The sequence below is a fragment of the Hermetia illucens genome, chromosome 3 (assembly GCF_905115235.1).
Source record: "Hermetia illucens chromosome 3, iHerIll2.2.curated.20191125, whole genome shotgun sequence".
Taxonomy (NCBI): domain Eukaryota; kingdom Metazoa; phylum Arthropoda; class Insecta; order Diptera; family Stratiomyidae; genus Hermetia; species Hermetia illucens.
The window spans coordinates 77,833,201-77,853,463 of record NC_051851.1 but is presented as its reverse complement, the minus strand read 5'-3'; the positions used below and the strand labels follow the sequence as shown (position 1 = coordinate 77,853,463).

At 41.2% G+C, this 20,263-nt stretch overlaps 2 protein-coding genes across 26 annotated transcripts in view; one reads left to right on the top strand and one right to left on the bottom strand.

Moving 5' to 3' along the window:
• The window catches only part of LOC119651124, a 413,254-nt gene that overhangs the window by 114,716 nt on the left and 278,275 nt on the right, over positions 1 to 20,263 (bottom strand). The gene's annotated exons all lie outside the window — the stretch shown is intronic.
• Positions 1 to 20,263, top strand: part of LOC119651122 (probable multidrug resistance-associated protein lethal(2)03659) — a 102,368-nt gene that overhangs the window by 58,540 nt on the left and 23,565 nt on the right. For all 6 annotated transcript variants that reach the window (XM_038054502.1, XM_038054501.1, XM_038054499.1 and 3 more), the window contains 2 exons: positions 10,734 to 10,964; positions 16,216 to 16,423. In XM_038054502.1, coding sequence (XP_037910430.1) covers positions 10,734 to 10,964; positions 16,216 to 16,423 — 439 coding nt within the window. The remainder of the gene's footprint in view (positions 1 to 10,733; positions 10,965 to 16,215; positions 16,424 to 20,263) is intronic.

Here is a 20,263-nt window from a genome sequence, read left to right as displayed (position 1 = left end):
ACTTTCGCTGATATCCGCCACTTTTTGCAGGGTTGCGACCTTCCAAGTTTAATATCGACCGCTTGCATGAACCAGCTGCCGCCTGACATTGGGAGAACAACTATCTTCCTGCTCGGATATATTGAGTAACCTGCCTCAGAATATCGATGAGCATTGGGCTGTCATAGAAAATGCTTTTTTCTCGAGTGTTACGCAGCCACGTCCCGTAGAGGCGTTATAAAATCAGTCAGAGACTGCGGAATCATGGAAGCAGATCGATGAACCGAAAGTATCGGGGACTCTTTTGACTGCTACGAGTGAAGGCGTGCGTGACGCGTAAACTGTGATATCGTGCGGGAAGTTTTTAGCGTAGGGTGTACCGTGACAGAAGAGAATTCGCCATAGCATTGGGCAGGGAAGCGGAAAATGCTGCAGGACACATTTCAGAAGTGTATACCGTATCACGAAAGAATATTCTTGTGGTCGGAAATATTTCGATGGTCTTTTGAAGGATGTTAACGGTCGAATTTTCATCCACGATGACGAGCATCTAAAATTTAGAAGGAACAGTTCACCACGGTTCTTAACCTTATTACATCCGGTGATTCTCCTCCTCTTGAAGGTGAAATGGTTAGTCACCGTAACGTTCAGATCCAGTCAGAAGAGACATCATCAAACGGACTAAAGTCGCTAGGCTTAACGGTCCCCGCTCAGATTTATTTATCGCTACACTGAAGATTTCAAAACAAGGTACCCATTTTGAGAATGTCAATTGAAGAGGTATTTACGTGCTCCCTGCCGGCGAAAAATAATAGCTAAAATAATCCTATAACGCACCAAAGAACATTTCGAAATGTTAGTCGACAGAGAGCAGTTTGATTTCCCCTCTGGATCCTCCTGCATTCATCACATCAACAGTGTACGTATCGTTTTGAAACAGTACGCGGAGTTTTGAATTTCGCAGCACCTGCTCTTCATCGATTTCGAGAAAACTTTAGAGAGCGCCAGTGTACCAGGCATGCTCCACGCACTAGGAACATTCCCAAGAAACAAGTAGCTATTATCAAATGGACATTGAAGACGCTAAATGTCATATGCTGCATTGAACTAAACTCTTAAAAGAATTTGAGGCCGAGGATTTGGAAAAAAGACAAGTAGAGTTGGACTGAAAATAAACACCGGGTCATCACACTTTCCATATCTGCATTAATGAGCAGATAATCGAAGATATCGATCAATATTTGGTTCCTGTCGATGATAGCACCGAACTGAATGTTGCCCGACAGCGCTCGATCCGCCAGTGTTCTTTCTGTTTCTATATTAGAACAGCACATGGCAAACCACTACTGTCACTCGAAGGCTATAAGCCTTCGTCAACTCCTGCCTGCATCGTATCATCGGATCACATTTGCTCGATCCTATTACAAACGAACAACTCGGTCGGTGCACAGGCCTGCTACTCGTAAGCGTTGTGATTGGAAAGCTGAAGTGACGAAAATGACAATTGTATTGCTGAAGCGACTGGGCCTGAGGACTTGGCACAAAATAGTGGAGAAGGAGTCGAGGAACTAAAGCCCATTTCAGGTAACCACGAACGATGGCACGTAGGTATGGTTCATGTGCAATACCCTATCAAGGGGTGAGTGGCAACTATATATATATATATGTAATGCAGAAAGTTTGATTGAATTCGTGCTATTAGTAACATAGCAAATCAAAGTTACCATTGTGAAATGAATTTGTTGTACGACGTAGTATTCCGATATGAGGAAGAATAGTAACTACCCTGGAGCTGGCTGGATTTCAAGAATTTAACACGTGGGTTACTCGGAAAAATCCACAGATTAGCAAGATTATTTGCTATATAGGCAGGAAACTGCTTGAAAAACCAGAGAATACTATAGGTCTAACATGAGCTTACTACTCTACTTGGAATCGCCTCCTCTCATTGTTGTATCTACCTCCATCTAACCTAACCTACCTCCGTAATCATAAGGTTGCGATAAGATCTGACTTCTTAGTTTACCTTGCTAATTTCTTATCGGTCATTGTACACATCGCCTCTCATTTTTCTCGTCTCGTTTCTTTTGGGAAGTACAGTTGCTAAATATTACGCATACAAAGATGTTTTAATATATGACAGATATGATTAGTTGATTTCTATTCGAAGTGAGAATGGTGAAATGGTGGCGAGTGAATGGTACGCTTTTTGTAAGGAACACATCCTTATATCTGAGCTAACTTTCATTATTTGCCGCCGCATTTAATTTTGATTGAGAAGGAGGCCAAGATGGGAGATGTAATTTTCTCGTCTGCTTAGAATGGGAAATTCAATAAAGTTAATTTTTTTTTGATAATTCGTGGAGCCAGCCTTCACCCCTGTATGGTCCAGCTTTCAGCTAAGAATTTCTCCTTCTTCCCTTGGTCTACGGGGCGCTTAGAGCTGGTCGGAAAATATCAATGACCATTGCATTACCATCAGAAATGTTCTTTTCTCAGGCGTAAGTGAATTCCAGCACTGGAAAGTACCTGAGGAGCAGATTGGCCTTAGAAAACATTGTGTAGAACAGAAAAAGAGTGTTTGAAAAAAGAGTTAGCCCAATAATATAAAACAAGTCAGAATATCGGAAGCTGGGCGCTCCCGGTATAAACGGTTTTATTGAGTTTTTATGTAAGAATATTTGGCTACGCGATGGTTCCACTTATGTAGTCCGTAGAGAATACACGTTGAATATATCCAATATTCACTTCGATGTGGCACTGACATTTAATCTCGTGAGGAGTAGTAATTTGACGCGAAAGGGGAAACTGCCTGATACAACCTCCTTAATAATTGTAGGGTTTCCGCCATACTTTCCAGTGTGACGGTTTCTATTAAAATTTTTCTTACTGCAAAATTGTGTGGACCTAGGATGAATTGAAAGGGGGCTCTCAGTAGATTTTCGAAATATAAGAATATATTATTATTAACTTTATTTGAGCAGATATTGCAACAGACGCATATATGCCATGTGCATGGACCACAATTTTTTTAGATTTTTAGGTTTCTGAGAACGGATCCTTGAAATAATTGACCCCTTTTGGACCCCTCATATCTGCTTTGATAATTACTAATCGACAAGTTTCATTTGAAATCCCACATAGCAATATTCGGTGGAAAGAAATATTACGTCTCCCTTTTGCATGTATAGTGACTCCCTTTAAACTCAACGTAGAACGATGTTATTCACTATTTGCAAAGGGATTCCCACCACAGTCGCCACCTTCCTACCATTTATGAGCAAATGAGTGTTGCAAACCGTCAGACGGACAGACAGTCAATATGGGTTCCGTAAAGCCAGATTAACCATTGACGCCGTCAAAATGGTTACTAGCTTGACCGAAGATCTAATTCACGGAGAGGGCACAAATATTGCGATATTCTTAATTTTTCGGTTCCAGAGGAAGTCATAGTAGTGGGTTACGCCAGCGATTTGACCGTGGTTGCGGTCGCAAAGCATCTGTAAGATGCTGAGTTATAATCAAGCGAAGCGATCAGTGTTCTTAAGGGTTGACTAGAGAGTTCTGGTTTGACGCTTACAGAGGAAAAAACGCAAGTGGTTCCCATTATCAAGCCCGTATTCCAATTGGGAATTTTATCATCACTTCTAAGGATGCCATCAAATACTTGGGAATCATGATAGACGCGAAACTTAGTTAGAAGCAACACGTGCAGTATGCTTGTGACAAAGCATCCATCGCAAGTATGGCCTTCGAAAGAATGATGCCGAAGGTGGGAGGACCACGGTATGTTTCCAATTTGCGTATAGCTAGTGTAGTGGGATCGGTCCTGCTCTATGCAGCTCCAGCTTGGGAAAAGGCATTCCAGGGCACATTTAACGTTAACAAACTGATTGCAGTCTACAGAAGAACAGCCCTAAGAGCTACTCTGCCTTCAGGACTGTCTCGCAAGATGCGTCATTTCAGGAATGATGCCCGTTGAAAGGAAGAGTTCTCTAAATAGTTGGCATGGCCACAAAGGCCCATCCCTGTCATCAACGAGAAATTGGAGAGACGGCACGGTGCCATTAAGTATAATCTTACTCAGTTTCGCACGGGACATGGAGGAATCGCAAGTATCTGTACAGGATACCTCACTCGATTTTCCAAGCTGCGATGGAATGCCAGAGGGCCAAGAGCATGCTTTTTTTCACTGGCCAAGATTTGTGGAAGAAATGAGGAACCTAGAGGAGACTCTAGGAGAGGAGCTGGTACTAGGAAATCTGGTGACGAGAATGGTAGTATGTCAAGAGGATTAGGATGCGATCAACTCCATGATCACATCTATCCAGAACAAACTGAGAAAGGCAGAGGAGAGGAGAAAAGCGCGGCTACACACGCTGCGTGGAGAAGAAAGGTGACGAAGCTAGAGTGAGCTAACTCCACCCAGTTATGTAATACCTTGTGATGATTCCATTGGACAGGCGGGGAGACGGGGATGGTTTTAGTGGGTAAAAATCCCACATGCTGGCGTGTCAGTGCCAGTGCTTTTTGAAAATTTCCACCTCCTCAAAAAAAAAAAAACAAACAGTAAATCGATTTTAATCAGGTTTTGTTCAAAACAGTGTCCGAATAGCTGAGTGGTTAGAACACAAGGCTGTCGTACGGAAGGTCGGGGTTCAAATCTCACTGATGGCAGTGGAATTTGCATCGTGATTTGACGTCGGATACCAGTCGACTCAGCTGTGAATGAGTACCTGAGTAAATTCGGAGTAATAATCTCGGGCGAGCGTAATGCTGACCACATTGCCTCCTATAGTGTACTGTAGTGTACCGTTACGGTCTTGAATAAAGTGCTCTAACACACTTCAAGGCCCTGATCCAATATGGATTGTTGTGCCAACGATTATTATTATTTGTTCAAAACAAAGGGGTAAAAATTAAAAAAAGTCGGGAAACCAGAAGCTGGACGCTTCAGGTACGAAAGGTTTTGTGTATTTCTTAGTACGTAGCACGTAATATATCCATATATTATGTGAGAGTATCCACTTTTGGGTAATATTGACATTCATAGTCTTCAATTCTCAAAGAAGCAACAAATTTGAGGTATTATAATTTTGTTAGTAATAGTCCTATTTCCACCAAACTTGGTAAGATCATGCTCTATATTATAGCCTATATCACTGCAAAATTTCACGGTACTAGGATGAACTTAAGGGGGGTTTCTAACCAATTACAAAAAATTGTAGTAATATACTATTATTAACTTTATTTAAACAGATATCGGCATGGAAGGTATTTCGAAGCCCAGGCACTATATAGTGGCAGCCTCCTGATTTTTTTCAGATTTTTCGGTTTGGTAGTTTCTGAGAATGGCCCCCTTAAAGAAGTGATCACTTTCAACCCCCCGCGCTCCCTACCCTTCCAACGAATGTCAAAACTAAGATCGGCTTTGAAAAGTACTATTCGAGACTTTAATTTGATACCCCACATGACTATATTTGATGAAAAAAAATTTTACACCTCCCTTTTGCATGTATGGGGACCCCCCCTTAAATTCGACGTAAAAGGATGTAATTTACTGTATGCGTGAGCGTTCACAGTTCCCAACTTTCTACCAAATTTGGTGTCAATCACTATAACCGTCTCCGAGAAAAATGCGTGTGACGGACAGACAGACAGACAGACGGACAGACAGACAGACAGATTCGCTGGCGCGTGGTATGTCCTGGTGCGTCAGCCAACGCTACACCCACAGCGATCACCAGGCAATTTTCTTTGAGACATGTGTCGAACCTGAGGGCAATGAGCTATCATGCCCGAAACCGAAAAAGATTTCAGGCTGGTCTGCAAAATCTTTGGATGAGCAGAGCTTCTTAGAGGTGTGGTTGGATCAACCTGATATAGCAGGCGCCTCTACGGAAAGAGCTGTCCATCTGGCTCAATGCATCGCCAAAGCATGTGACGCGTCCATGCCTAGGAGGTGCGCATTCCCCCGTAGAAGACCAAACTACTGGTGGAGTGATGAACTGACCGGCCTTCGATCAGCCTGCCACCGAGCGAGAAGAGCGGCTCAGAGGGCGGTAGGTAGAGTCGATCAAGGGCAGAAAGAGTGCGCCTACAAGGTAGCCCGCAAAACCCTCAAGCTCGCCATCCAGCGAAGCAAGAGGAAATGCTTTAGGGAGCTCTGCTCAGAAGCGGACGTAAATCCGTGGGGGAGAGCTTATGGAATCGTGATGGGACGATTTAGAGGCCGTTCGTCTCCGCAGATCACGTGCCCCGCCCTCTTGTTGAAAATCATCCGGGGGTTATTCCCCCAGCAAGAGGAGAACACCGACACATTCCAACCACCTCTGAATGTGACGGCAATCCCGCCAGTCACCAGAGACGAGCTCCTGGAGATCTGCGGAAGAATAGGAGACAATAAAGCACCAGGTCTGGACGGAGTACCGAATAAGGCCCTTAAGCTTGCCGTGAAATCCAGGCCGGACATGTTTGCTGAGTTGTTCGAAGCGTGCATGTCCGAGGGAATATTTCCAGCGGTATGGAAGCGGCAGAAGTTGGTGCTTCTGCCTAAGCCTGGTAAACCACCAGGTGAACCATCCTCATACCGACCCATATGTCTTTTGGACACGGTGGGGAAAATGCTAGAGCGGGTAATCTATAATAGATTACTCCCAGTAGTTGAGAGCCAAGGCGGCCTTTCAGATCGGCAGTATGGATTCCGTAAAGCCAGATCAACCATTGATGCCATCAAATTGGTTACTGGCTTGGCCGAAGATGCAATCCACGGAAAGGGTAGTACCAGCAAATATTGCGTGGTAGTAACCCTGGACGTGAAAAATGCATTCAATTCGGCCAATTGGAATCTAATCCGGAAATCCCTAGCGAAGGTTGGTATTCCCGCCTACCTCGCTGCAATTGTCGATAGTTATTTAACTGAAAGGAGGCTCTGGTACGACACTGATGACGGACCGCAGGAGTACGTCGTTTCCGCGGGTGTCCCGCAGGGCTCCGTATTGGGCCCACTACTGTGGAACATCATGTACAACGATGTACTTAATCTTCCCCTTCCGGAGGAAGCCACAGTGGTGGGTTACGCTGACGACATTGCACTGGTTGTTGTCGCAAAGCATCTCGAAGATGCTGAGTTATACTCAAGCGAGGCAATCAGTGCTGTCAAATGCTGGTTGGAGAGCTCTGGTCTGACGCTTGCGGAGGAAAAAACGGAAGCGGTCCTCATCACGAAGCGCCGGAAGAGAAATTACGCCTGTGTTAGAGTCGGGAATCATATCATCACTTCCAAGCCGGCCATCAAATACTTGGGGGTGGTGATAGACAGGAAGCTCAGCTATAAGCAACACGTACAGTATGTTTGTGATAAATCATCCACTGCCAGTATGGCCCTGGCCAGGATGATGCCGAACGTGGGAGGGCCACGGCATACCTCTAGGTTGCTTATAGCCAGGGTCGTGACCTCAATCATGCTCTATGCGACCCCAGTTTGGAGCGAGGCATTGCGGATGTCAGTTAACACTAGCAAACTGAATGCAGTCTACAGGAGGACAGCTCTGAGGGTATGCTCTGCCTTCAGGACTGTCTCAGATGATGCAGCATTCGTCATCTCTGGAATGATGCCCATTGACATCTTGGCAGATGAGATGGCGAATATATACCATGCGAAACCAACCTCTCCCTTATTGCAGACGAAGAAGGCTGAGAGGGAGAGATCCATAAATAGATGGCAAGAGCGGTGGGAACGCTCGGGAAAGGGTCGGTGGACTCACAGGCTCATTCCTGCCATCAAGGAGTGGTTGGAGAGACGACACGGTGAGGTTAATTATAATCTCACCCAGTTTCTCACGGGACATGGAGGATATCTCCAATACCTTCACAGGTTTAAATTGGAGACCTCACCCGACTGTCCAAATTGCGATGGAGTCCCAGAGGACCCAGAGCATGTATTCTTCCACTGTCCGAGATTTGTGGAAGAAAGGAGGAACCTAGAGGAGACTCTAGGAGAGGTGCTGGTACCAGAAAATCTGGTGCCGAAAATGCTAGCACATCAAGAGAATTGGGATGCGGTCAACTCCATGATCGCATCAATTCAAGATAAATTGCGAAAGGCAGAGGAAAGAAGAAAAACGCGGTCACGTGCGCCGCGTATAGAAGAAATGGGATTAAGCTAGAGTGAGACAGACAGACAGACAGTAAACCGATTTTAATAAGGTTTTGTGTTTACACAAAACCTTAAAAAGGAAAGTAAATAAACTGAGAGCCAACGAGAAGCTCTATGGAAATTTTTAGGCGGTGGTCGATATCATCCTCGCTGTCTACCATAATTGTCTAGCCTAGAAAAGCAAGTAATTGAAAGGCTCCATCCATGCATGAACCTCCACGTTTCATGTTTTTCCTGATATAACTCGTAATCAGTTTAGAGTTTATTCCGTCGAAACAGTAAGCAAATCTCGCTATCCCTCTTTTGCTGGTTTCGCTGCTTATTCTTCCTATTTTCAACGCAAATTTCGCCAGGAAAGCTTTCACGAAAGTGCTTCATTACTGCGTATTTTTTTGTGTATTTTTCCTTCTGATTGTCATCTTAAAAATTGATATGGCAAGCCAGTTTCTTAACTTTTTGGTGCAAGGTCGAAAACATTTTCATCCCATTCCCCTGCAGATGGAAGTATTTTAAGCTTCTTTGGAAAACTGCAGTGAAAGAAGGAGAATATGGAATGTCTATTATTCACTCTACGCTCTTTCTTGCTCCTGAGGTTGAACATACATACAGTATGCAAAATTCGTATTCGTACATATTTTGCGGGTTTTTGGGTTATTTCTGAGAAATGATAGAAAATTCGTTCAATCTTATATAACAATTTTTTACATAAATATGTATGTAGTTGTTATAGAACATTAATCTTAAATTTTATTTACATCCGTTTGTTCAAGAGAACAATTTCCAAATTCAATCGAAGCAAAATTCGTATTCGTACACCCCGACTAGCGGCTTGAACTCAATCCCTGTACGATATTAATCATTTTGCACTGTAAAATTCTAACGGTAAATTCTTGAAAAAGTGTGGTTGACAGTTCGAGCTAAAGTGTTTTGGGAATTACAAATAAAGAGTTAATTCTTTAACAAATTTTCCAAATGAGTCGAAAAGGTAGTGAATTTTCGAACAGTGATCGTAAGATAGTGATACAACTATACAAGGATGGTAAATCCTTGAGATAAATTGCAAAAATTATGCATAGGAGTCACTCGACAATTCAATCTGTAGTAAAGATTTACAATTCGTCTGGTAGAATCGAGAAGAAAAAAAGAAATGGAAACAGATTAATTTTGTCAAGGAGACACCAATACTTTGTTCGGCGTGTTGTTCGACAGGATAACACGATAAGTGCAGTGAAATTAGCGGGACTTTTGAAAAACCAGTTCCAAATTAAAATTACACCCCAAAGTGTTCGGAATTATTTGCGTAGATTCGGTATACAGAGCCAGACTCCCGCTTCTAAGCCATTTATCAATAATGTCAATAGAAGAAAACGGTTAAACTTTGCAAAAAGATATCTAAACAAGGATTTTCGTTATTGGAAACGAGTAATTTTTTCAGACGAGTGCAAAATTAATCTAAAGTTGTCGGACGGACGGGTTCGTATATGGCGAGAAAAAAATACGAGGCTATATCCAAAAAACATGCTTCCTACATTTAAGCATGGAGGTGGTTCGTTGATGATTTGGGGATGTTTTGCAGCTTCTGGTGTTGGAAACTTGCATTTTATTGATGGAATAATGAACGCGAAGCAATATGTGCAAATTCTTAAAACTAATTTACATCAGAGTGCACAAAATTTAGGAATTCGTAGGAAGTATATATTTCAACAGGACAATGATCCGAAGCATACGGCACTTCACACGCGGCTTTGGCTACTCTACAATTGTCGAAAGTGTTTAAACACGCCTCCACAGAGTCCTGACGTTAACCCAATAGAAAATTTATGGTCTATTTTCAAGAAGAATCTAAAAAATTACAGTATTAGGAATAAAGAAGACCTGAAAACTGCCTTGCAGACCGAATGGCAAAATATTTCACCGAACTTAACCCAAAAATTAGTTCAATCAATGCCAAATAGGCTTAGAGCAATAATAAAACAAAAAGGATTTCCCACGAAGTACTAAAACTATATTTCTAGCACATTTTTTTAAGTCTGTAGGTGTACGAATACGAATTTTGTTTTGAGTTTTATATGAATTACTGTTTTTATTATTAAGTTTAAAATATATTTTATACTTGTTATTATATACATGAATTAACCTCTTCATTTGCTATAATAATATACAATTTATTTATCTCTTAATGTTATATTTGACTTAAAAATAACAAAAAATAGGTAAAATGTATTGGTGTACGAATACGAATTTTGCATACTGTATGTATATATATATACATTGGATTGATGCGCCTTCATGTCTAACTCTAGATGTTTGCATGCGGAGCATCTTTTTCTATATACGGCTATGCATATGGTATTGCATATGCATATGTCGTGTTGCTGGTCAGCAGAGATTATAAACTATTTTCCCCTTTCCAATTGCGGTTTAACTTTCCTTCCAAAATGAAATTTCTCTTTGCAGGACATACATAACTTCTGAATAGTTGGAGTCAAGTTCATGGAAATCCCTCTAAAGTTTTTTCCAGTCACATATTTTAAACTACCCTTTCCGCCCAAAACTCCACTAACATCTTCGTTTTTGCATTGTTATCTACTTTCAGGTGGTTGAAAGATCTTTTCAAACTTGGTCTTAAGAAGCCAATCGAACAGGAGGATCTCTACGAAACAGCTGTGGACCACAGAAGTAAGCCATTGCGAAAAATGTTCAACCGTTATTGGAAGGATGAACTGAAAAAACCGAGCCCGAGCCTGCTCAAGTGTTTTATAAAAGCCTTTGGGGTGAAGCTCGTCGTGTACGGTATTCTCTACAACGTCACTGATACGTGCGCAAAGTAAGTTCGAAACAAACTTAAATATAAATATGTATTTTGGTATTAAACTTAAGTTTCAGAAAGTTTTAATAAGTTTAGGACTTAATCATGTGTACGAACAAGGCTTCGTAGAAATAACTTGCTTGGGTAATATTTTCATGTGGAGTATTAAGTTATGGTTATTAGAGCATCATCCGTTTAGGATTTAGGCAGCAAACATATTTCAATGTGTAATCTGTAAAGAAGTTAAAATCGAAAAAGTTTTCGTAAGTCAATTAAAAACTGTTTTCTTAATACGCAAAATATCACAAAAATCGTAACTTGTCATCTAACATTTTCGAGGAAGTCAGGCTGTCACCACAGAATTTTCTTTCCGTTTTCCATGATATAATTATTTTCACGCTGAATACGTGCCAAAAATTTAGATAAAAAGTTAGAAATCCGATACACATGCAAATCGAGCAAGCAAAATGTGCCTTTCCTGAAGTGGATATTTGAGATGTGGGTATCAAATAATCGACTTCAATTAGCACTTTTTGAAATTAATTTTACTTTTGATATTGGTTAAGATGCGGGTGATAAGGTAAATATGTATGTTACCAGACCTGATTTTGTGTATTTTTTTACTAAGGAATAGATTCTATTTTAAAGTCTAGACACATTTTTTGACTGGATAGAGTCTGAGAACGATACGTGTTACTTTTCACGTTCTATGAAATTCTACGGCTCACACTCCCATGATTCACTCAATCGAAAGTAGATTGAAAAGTAATAATTGAGATATTTTATTCCATACCTCGCTGACGGTGCGGTTAGCGGGTTGGATTTTTGTAGGCAGGTAGGATCGCTTGCATGGCATTCAATATAATATAATGATATTGACATTCAAACCGTTAAATTTGCACAGAGAGACATCTTTGACCTATTATAACTTTGTTAGTAATAGTGCGAGTTCCACCAAACTTAGTGGAATCAGCTCTTTAAAATTTCATGATTCTAGGATGAACGTAAGGTGGGTTTTGCAGTCAATTACTATATACTATAGTAATATACTATTATTAACTTAATTTGAACAAATATCGGTATGGAAGGTATTTCGAAGCCTAGACACCATATATAGGCAGCCTGTTGTTTTTTTCCGGATTTTGCGATTGAGTAGCTTTTGAGAATGGATCGGTGAAAAAATGATTACTTTTGACGCTCCGCATTTCGCATCTTTCCAAGAAATTGAAATGGATATTTGGCGAATTTCAAGAAACAAATGGCGCTAAATTGGCTTTACTAGTTTCCCAGTAAAGCACTTAAAACCAAGAAATGCCCTTTCAGCAGCTCTATTACCGAATCCTGCTGACACCTTGTTCTAATGGTCAACTCTTCTCAAGTTCCTCTTTTTCCTATGTTTTCTATTATCCCGCAAGTCGGTCGCCTACTTCAGAATCTATTGACTATTTGTTGTGGAGAGCAGCTAAGAAGACCAGCAGGCCAACAAGAAAGAATCGCTCCCTGATTTCTTTAGTCAATTATTAACATCGTACTTAATGAAGTACAGATGGAAGTGAAACATGAGGATATTTTCGGTGATCAATTAAAATCAGAGCAGGAATTCTTCAGGAGAGTGCTCTTGGTCCCATATTTTATCTTATCTATATTGCGGAGTTTTCTGTTGCCAGAATACAGACTACCGCTAATTCATTTTCCGCACTTCATCTCAAGTAAATTTGGTAAGAGTTTGTTATTGAAGAATTGAGATCAAAACAAAACTTACTAGAGAGACTTTGATTAAAATGGAACAACAGAAATTATCCTGCAATCAGGTTAAGAGCTATGCATTCGAAATCTGGAATGTTAAGTCGCTCAAGAAACCTGGCTCTGTTACAGAACTAGTATAATAGAGGTCAGTATATGTATATAAATTAAACGTGCCAGTAGTCCATGAAACCAAAAGGCAGGATTTCGACTTGAAGCCGATAAGCAAACAAATGTGTGCAATCTGCATGAAAGCGAAATTTTCTACAATATACGTCTCGACAAAAGCAGTGATAGCGCCCAACTCTGCAAGTGATAGAAACATAGTCAGAAGTACGAAGACTTGATCGCAGCATGGAAGTATCCTTAAAAGAGCTTAGGTATCACCATATGGCAGTACCTTTTAGTTCTCAATCAAAAGAGGCGGATTATGTTTGATATCCGCGCATTTTGAAAAGTAAATTGTGACGCACGCCAAAGGGATATGCGGAGATTACCAGTTCTCTACACAAGTTAGACAATCAAAAGCTGGAAAATAAGCCAGCTCATATTCTAGAAATAGGGGTCCCGCCAACTGAAAGCAACGGGCAATTGCTGGCACCACCAAAGAAAAGAAGAATCCATGCGGTCTTAAACATGATAACTCGCAGGAGCCGATGGAATTACAGCCGAAATGATTAAATATAGATGCAACCGACTACGCCAAGTGGCGCATCAACTTATGCACAAGGTGTGGGGCAAATCAATGCCTGACGACTTTCAAAGAAGCATTATTTCTCCCGTACATAAAAACGGACATCCACGCAGTCCAGCAATTATATGTGAAGAGATATCATATTGCTCAGTAACACCTATAAGATATTCTCCGCTATATTGTTAACCCGGATAGCCCCACATGCATAACACATCATCGGCCTTACCAAAGAGGCTTCTATTCATGCAAATCAGCAACAAATCAGACTTTCCCTATGTGGCAAGCGATGAGCCGCCCAATTTTTCATAGATTTCAAAGCTGCTATGATAGCATAGCCAGGGTAAAACTGTAAATGACCATGAAAGAATTCGGTATCCTGATGAAATTAATAGGACTGACTAGGCTGACCCTCACCACGTCGAGGCCAGATAAAAGTAGGAGTATTAATCTCGAGACCGTTCACGATTGTGCATGATTTTAAGCTGGCTCTCCGTGATGCTAAGATAAATCCGGGAGGCACTATCATCTTGAAGGCCTGCTGTGCTGATGGTATCGATCATGGGAGCAACAACCCGAGATGTAAAAACTGACTTCAGCCAGATCGAGCAGGTGGGAATCTAGGTGAGGTCTTGTGTTATACAATGAAGTACATAGTGACAACGTCAGCATCAAAACCCAAAGAACCAACAGCCTCAAATCGCGCTGGTCAAATGATAACAAGAAATTAGATAGGAGACTACAACTGATATTTTCTCCTATCAAGGCTCGAAAATCACAACCGATAACAGTTACGGCGATGAAATCCGGGCACGATTACTAGTAGCCAACAGAGCTTATTTCAATTTACAAAAACTATTCCGCTCGAAATGTCTCACCATAGGGTCAAAGCTCCCACCGTGCAAGACAATGATGCAGGCAGTCCTCATGTATTCCTCGGAGACTTCGGTTCTTTGCAAGAAAAACTGTGAACTATTAGCCCCGTTCGGGAGAAGAATCCTTCGAAAAACGAAAAGTCCCTACAAAAGGATGGACGATGAAATCTGGGAGCGATACATGACCGTTTGGTTGTGTAATCCGATTCAATAGGTTGTGGTGGGCAGGTCACTTAATCTATATGGGTGACAATGATCCAGCTCGTTCCCATAATCAAGCGCCATAAAATAAATGATGCGCGTATTCCAATTGGGAATCTTATCATTACTTCTGAGGCTGCTATCAAATACTTGGGAATCATGATAGACGCGAAACTTAGTTATAAGCAACACGTGCAGTATATTTATGACAAAGCATCCATCGCAAGTATGGCCTTCGAAAGAATGATGCCGAAGGTGGGAGGACCACGGTATGTTTCCAATTTGCGTATAGCTAGTGTAGTGGGATCGGTCCTGCTCTATGCAGCTCCAGCTTGGGAAAAGGCATTGCAGGTCACATTTAACGTTAACAAACTGATTGCAGTCTACAGAAGAACAGCCCTAAAGGCTACTGTGCCTTCAGGACTGTCTCGCAAGATGCAGTGTTCGTCATCTCAGATGATGCCCATTGAAAGGAAGAGTTCTCTAAATAGTTAGCAAGGCCACAAAGATTCATCTCTGTCATCAAGGAGAAATTGGAAAGACGGCACGGTGACATTAAGTATAATCTTATCCAGTTTCTAACGGGGCATGGAGGAATCGCCAGTATCTATACAGGTTTCAACAGGATACCTCACTCGATTTTCCAAGCTGCGATGGAATGCCAGAGGGCCAAGAGCATGTATTTTTTCACTGGCCAAGATTTGTGGAAGAAAGGACGAACCTAGAGGAGACTCTAGGAGAGATGCCGGAACCAGGAAATCTGGTGCCGAAAATGGTAGTATGTCACGAGGATTAGGATGCGATCAACTCCATGATCACATCTATCCAGAATAAACTGAGAAAGGCAGAGGAGAGGAGAAAAGCGCGGCTACATACGCTACGTGGAAAAGAGAGGTGACGAAGCTAGAGCGAGCTGGGTGGAGTTACCCAGTTATGTAATACCTTGTGATGATTCCATTGGACAGGCGGGGAGACGGGGATGGTTTTAGTGGGTAAAAATCCCACATGCTGACGTGTCAGTGCCAGTGCTTTTTGAAAATTTCCACCTCCTCAAAAAAAAAAACAAACAGTAAATCGATTTTAATCAGGTTTTGTTCAAAACAGTGTCCGGATAGCTGAGTGGTTAGAGCACAAGGCTTCCATACGAAAGGTCGGGGTTCAAATCTCACTGGTGGCAGTGGGATTTGTATCGTGATTTGACGTCGCATACCAGTCGACTCAGCTGTGAATGAGTACCCGAGTCAGATCAGGGTATTAATCTCGGGCGAGCGTAATGCTGACCACATTGCCTCCTACAGTCTACAGTGGTGTACCGATACGGTCTTGAATGAAGTGCTCTAACACACTTCAGGGCCCTGATCCAATATGGATTGTTGCGCCAACGATTATTATTATTAACTTCCTGTTCCCTGAACAGTAGCTATTTTCCATTTTATTGTTATCAATCATGGCAATGTGAGGAGTTTAATGAGGTAAATTAGAACAATGATTATTATAAAAATCACCCCATTCGAGTTTTTTCGAAAATATTACAGAATCCCATTCAATATATTTATATTAGTAGCCGTAGGTCCTTTGTTTGGACCAATTACCATAGTCAGAGAACACTAACAAAATGATAAGGTTTTCCAAGCTTCCTACAGTTTTCTCTATGTATGATCCAATTATAGATGTCATTAATTGGTGTTATCTAACTCGCAGATAATTGTTTTATTTATATTGCTAACATATCTAATGATTATTTTCTATTTAATTTTAGGATATTTCAACCGCAATTTCTTGGCGGCCTATTATCCTTCTTCTCTGAGGGACAAACTGAAATCACAAAGACTGAAGCATACCTGTACGGCCTTGGAATTATTATGTGTTCATTAATTCCAATTCTTGCATTCCATCCGTTCATATTCTTCGGATTCCAGGTTGGAATGAAATTACGTCTGGTTTCATGCTCATTAATTTACAATAAGGTAAGTACCCATTGAATAGATTAGGATACTGACAGCAATATTGTCAATTCCATTTTAAGACATACTTTTATAGAGCAATTAATTCCCTTTTACCAATGCTGTATTACTCAAATGAAAAACTGTTTCAATTATGAAGTTACATGAATCTTTGCAGCAACCTATTCCACAAGGTTTCGCCCCAAAAGTTAAATGCGAAATGGCTTTTTGGCATTACCCAAGGCAACCTAATAAATAAATAAATAATAAATTCAATCAATTCAATCAAAATTATGCCAACACGGATGCAAAATTTTCTTTGGCTGAAATGGTGGTTCGGAATTTTTCGGGTGAGGATGAAAAGGTGTAATGCCAGTTTTTAGGACTCACTTTTGGTATTCAGTGCCTAACCTTATCAAAAATCTCAACTGCACTTTTTCTGTTCACAACAATATGGCGGAACCAGATCGAATCTTTCACAAAAGATGATCACGACTGAAGAGTTTCAAACATCCTGATTTCGAATTAGTCTCATTTTGAGCGGGAGAAGTTTCACGGCACTCCCTATAGGCCAGTACGTTTCCCTTTTAGACGTCTTATAGTATCAGTTCAGTTTTCCTAATCTGTCTTGGCATTTCTTCTTCGGACTGCTAGTATTACGTTTGTGATGCTTCTGGTGGTACCCTGTACTTTCTAACTACTCGACTGACGTAATCAGCACCTAGTTTCAACTTTATTAAATTAAAATTATAGGAATCACTTTTAACTAGCTATTTCTCGGACCAGAATTATGGTCAAAGGTAAAACCTGTCATTTAATACCTAACAATCGTGGAAAATAACCAAACTGGTACGCTAATTACACAAAAAATTATTGAAAGAATATCACTTGAGCTGGAGAGAAGACATCAGAGGCGCAATTTAAATATTTTACCGTCAGGAACAGCCTAGTAGTTGAGGACGCTGACCCTATTTTCAACTATAATTGGTGGAATTTTGCTTAGTAAGATTTAGCCTGATTTACGTTTAGGTCGCCAAAGCCGTTCGTCTCTGGAGTACGTGCAGGAAAGACTTCACTGTTCCACATGTCTCCACTCGACAAAAATTCAAACAGAAAGATGATTGTCCAATCTGCATCAGAAAGACTTTATTTCAAAATCGATACAGTACATAACAATCACTGAATCACCTCGAGCTTGTCTCTCTCCATTGGCGATCAGCCTTTTGTCATATTGCTGGCGATTGAATTTCCACTCATTCTTAAGCTACGAATGGGATGATACCAATGTTGGATGATGGTAGTTCTTAATCCTTCGGAAGATTGTCAGTAGAAGGTTTTCCAATTTCTGGTTCTGGTCTCAGGGATTTTTTACTAAATTTTGAACGCGGTCAAATTTTTCAACCTGAAACCATTTCTTCATCCATCGTATTTCTGTCTTCAGACGTCACAAAGCCATCATTCTCGCCACCCAATTTGGATGGGTAAAGCTCCATTCGATCTTATACTTATAAGATCTTATAAGGAACTCAACACACAGGTTGTGTAGTTTAGTTCCCTTAGCAGGCACCTGTCATGCCCCCGCCATCGCTCCATCTGAGACACGTCTTCTTTAAACATTTTTCTAAAGTTTTCCCATGCTGCGAGTTCGCAATTTTGCTTGATAAAAATCAAGAGGAGAAATATATCAGGGTGAAACGCTTTGAGGAAAACCTGTTGGGTGGCAACAACCGTGCGTGGATTTTGTACAGCTCTAGTATTCGGAACACTTAGTTTAAAATGTGCCGTATGTATTCTGGGGGCACAATTCTGCTGGACTACCCCACCATTAATACCAGAGGGTTTTATTTTCCCTTCTTTTTATGTCACATGCAAATCAATGTAGCATGAGATTATTTGCATTGGTAGTTTCACCTTTCTGCAGGCATTGAAACTGTCCTACTTATTGGCTTAGGGACCTCATATTTAGGAGATCGCTAACTATAGTTAATGAACTTTTACCTGCTAAAGATCACCACCCACGATTAGTTCGGCCTGTCAGTTACCCCTGAATAGTCCGCAGGTGACCGGCGGGCAGAACGGGGGTGGTAGGAGAAAAGGATATAAGGAAAACCGGTACGTGTGAACTTTGATGCGCCCTGTCAGCGGCAGTTGCGGCAGTGAGCGAGAGTTTCATGTTGATTTAGGCTGTTAGCGAACATTTTATGGGCATCTTTATCGCTGGTAAACATTTTTTATAAATTCTCACACACAGAAATAACTTAAATTTGAGAGTTGAACTAATGATGTGACGTGACTTGCCGGTATGTGGATGGTGCTTTCAGTTCAACTGACGGCCAGTTGCATTGCGGGCTCTTCCGGCGTAACTGACAGGCCGAACTGATTGTAGAGGGCGGCCTTAAGAGTCGGTTATTTAAGATTGGCTTTGTGTTTTGAGCGTTATGGAATTGGTGCATGCGCATCTTAAATACTTATTTTGCCTTTCAGTTGCAACCAGCTCGAAGTTTCTCACTATTCTACTTATAGTTGAACACGTGGCCCAAACCTTTCATAATAGGAAATAAGAAAATACTCACGCTGTTTTGAATAAATCGAATCAGCCATGGTCACCTATCCTAAATGGATTTATTGATCCCATATTCCCCTGCCATTTGCAGAGCTTCTTATTCGGGGTTCGAGCGAAATAACCCAGGAACCATTGCTGAAAGCGGGCTGAAGTGTTAATTAGAAGAAGATGAATAAAATGCTTGACTCTTTTCCGCCTTCATATAATCATAGTGTTTATAAAGAAATTGCTTTTTGACTTGAACGTCGCCTCGGAAAAAGTGCATGGTTACTACTTCGAGCAGACTATGACTTTCAGTCGGCACGAATGTCGCGAAGTGGTTATGAGCTATAAGAAAAAGGACCGTGCAGATTGAATCTACAATCAATTGAAAAGGCATTTCCTTCTGGTCATTCCACAAACACATTTGCAGGATAAAAATGAAAACTGTATCATGCAGCCTTAGTGGTCTATGAGGAATTGTACCAGTAACTTTGCAATCGACTGACATTGACAACACAAGTGCAGAAAACTAGGAGAAGTTTAAAGAGGTTCTCGGAACTTGATTCCAAGATAGGCTGTTATCTCTCCTTCGTGAATCGATTTCAAACCGGACCCAAAAAAAATCAAACTAAAGTTCAGAAAAGAGGTGTTAGGGCAACAATACCTGCTAATGAACACATGGCTCGCATTCTCACAGTTCAGAAACTGCTTTCTAAGTTAGTGAGATTCATGGCGTACAACCTACTCACAATATCTCCTCATGGAGCTATTTTTAAGGTTTTGTGTAAACACAAAACCTTATTAAAATCGGTTTACTGTCTGTCTGTCTGTCTGTCTGTCTGTCCGTCTGTCTGTCTGTCTGTCTGTCTGTCCGTCACACGCATTTTTCTCGGAGACGGTCGCAATGATTGACACCAAATTTGGTGGAAAGCTGGGAACTGTGAACGCTCACGCATACAGTGAGTTACATCCTTTAATGATGAATTTAAGGGGGGGTCCCCATACATGCAAAAGGGGGGTGTAAATTTTTTTTTCATCAAATATAGCCATGTGGGGTATCAAATTAAAGGTCTCGGTTAGTACTTTTCGAAGATGGTCTTAGTTTTGACATTTGTTGAAAAGGTAGGGAGGGCGGAGGGTTGAAAGTGACCATTCATTTACGGGGGCCATTCTCAGAAACTACCCAACCGAAAAATCTGAAAAAAATCAGGAGGCTGCCACTATATGGTGCCTGGGCTCCGAAATACCTTCCACACTGATATCTGCACAAATAAAGTTAATAATAGTATATTACTGTAATTTTTAGTAATTCGCTGCAA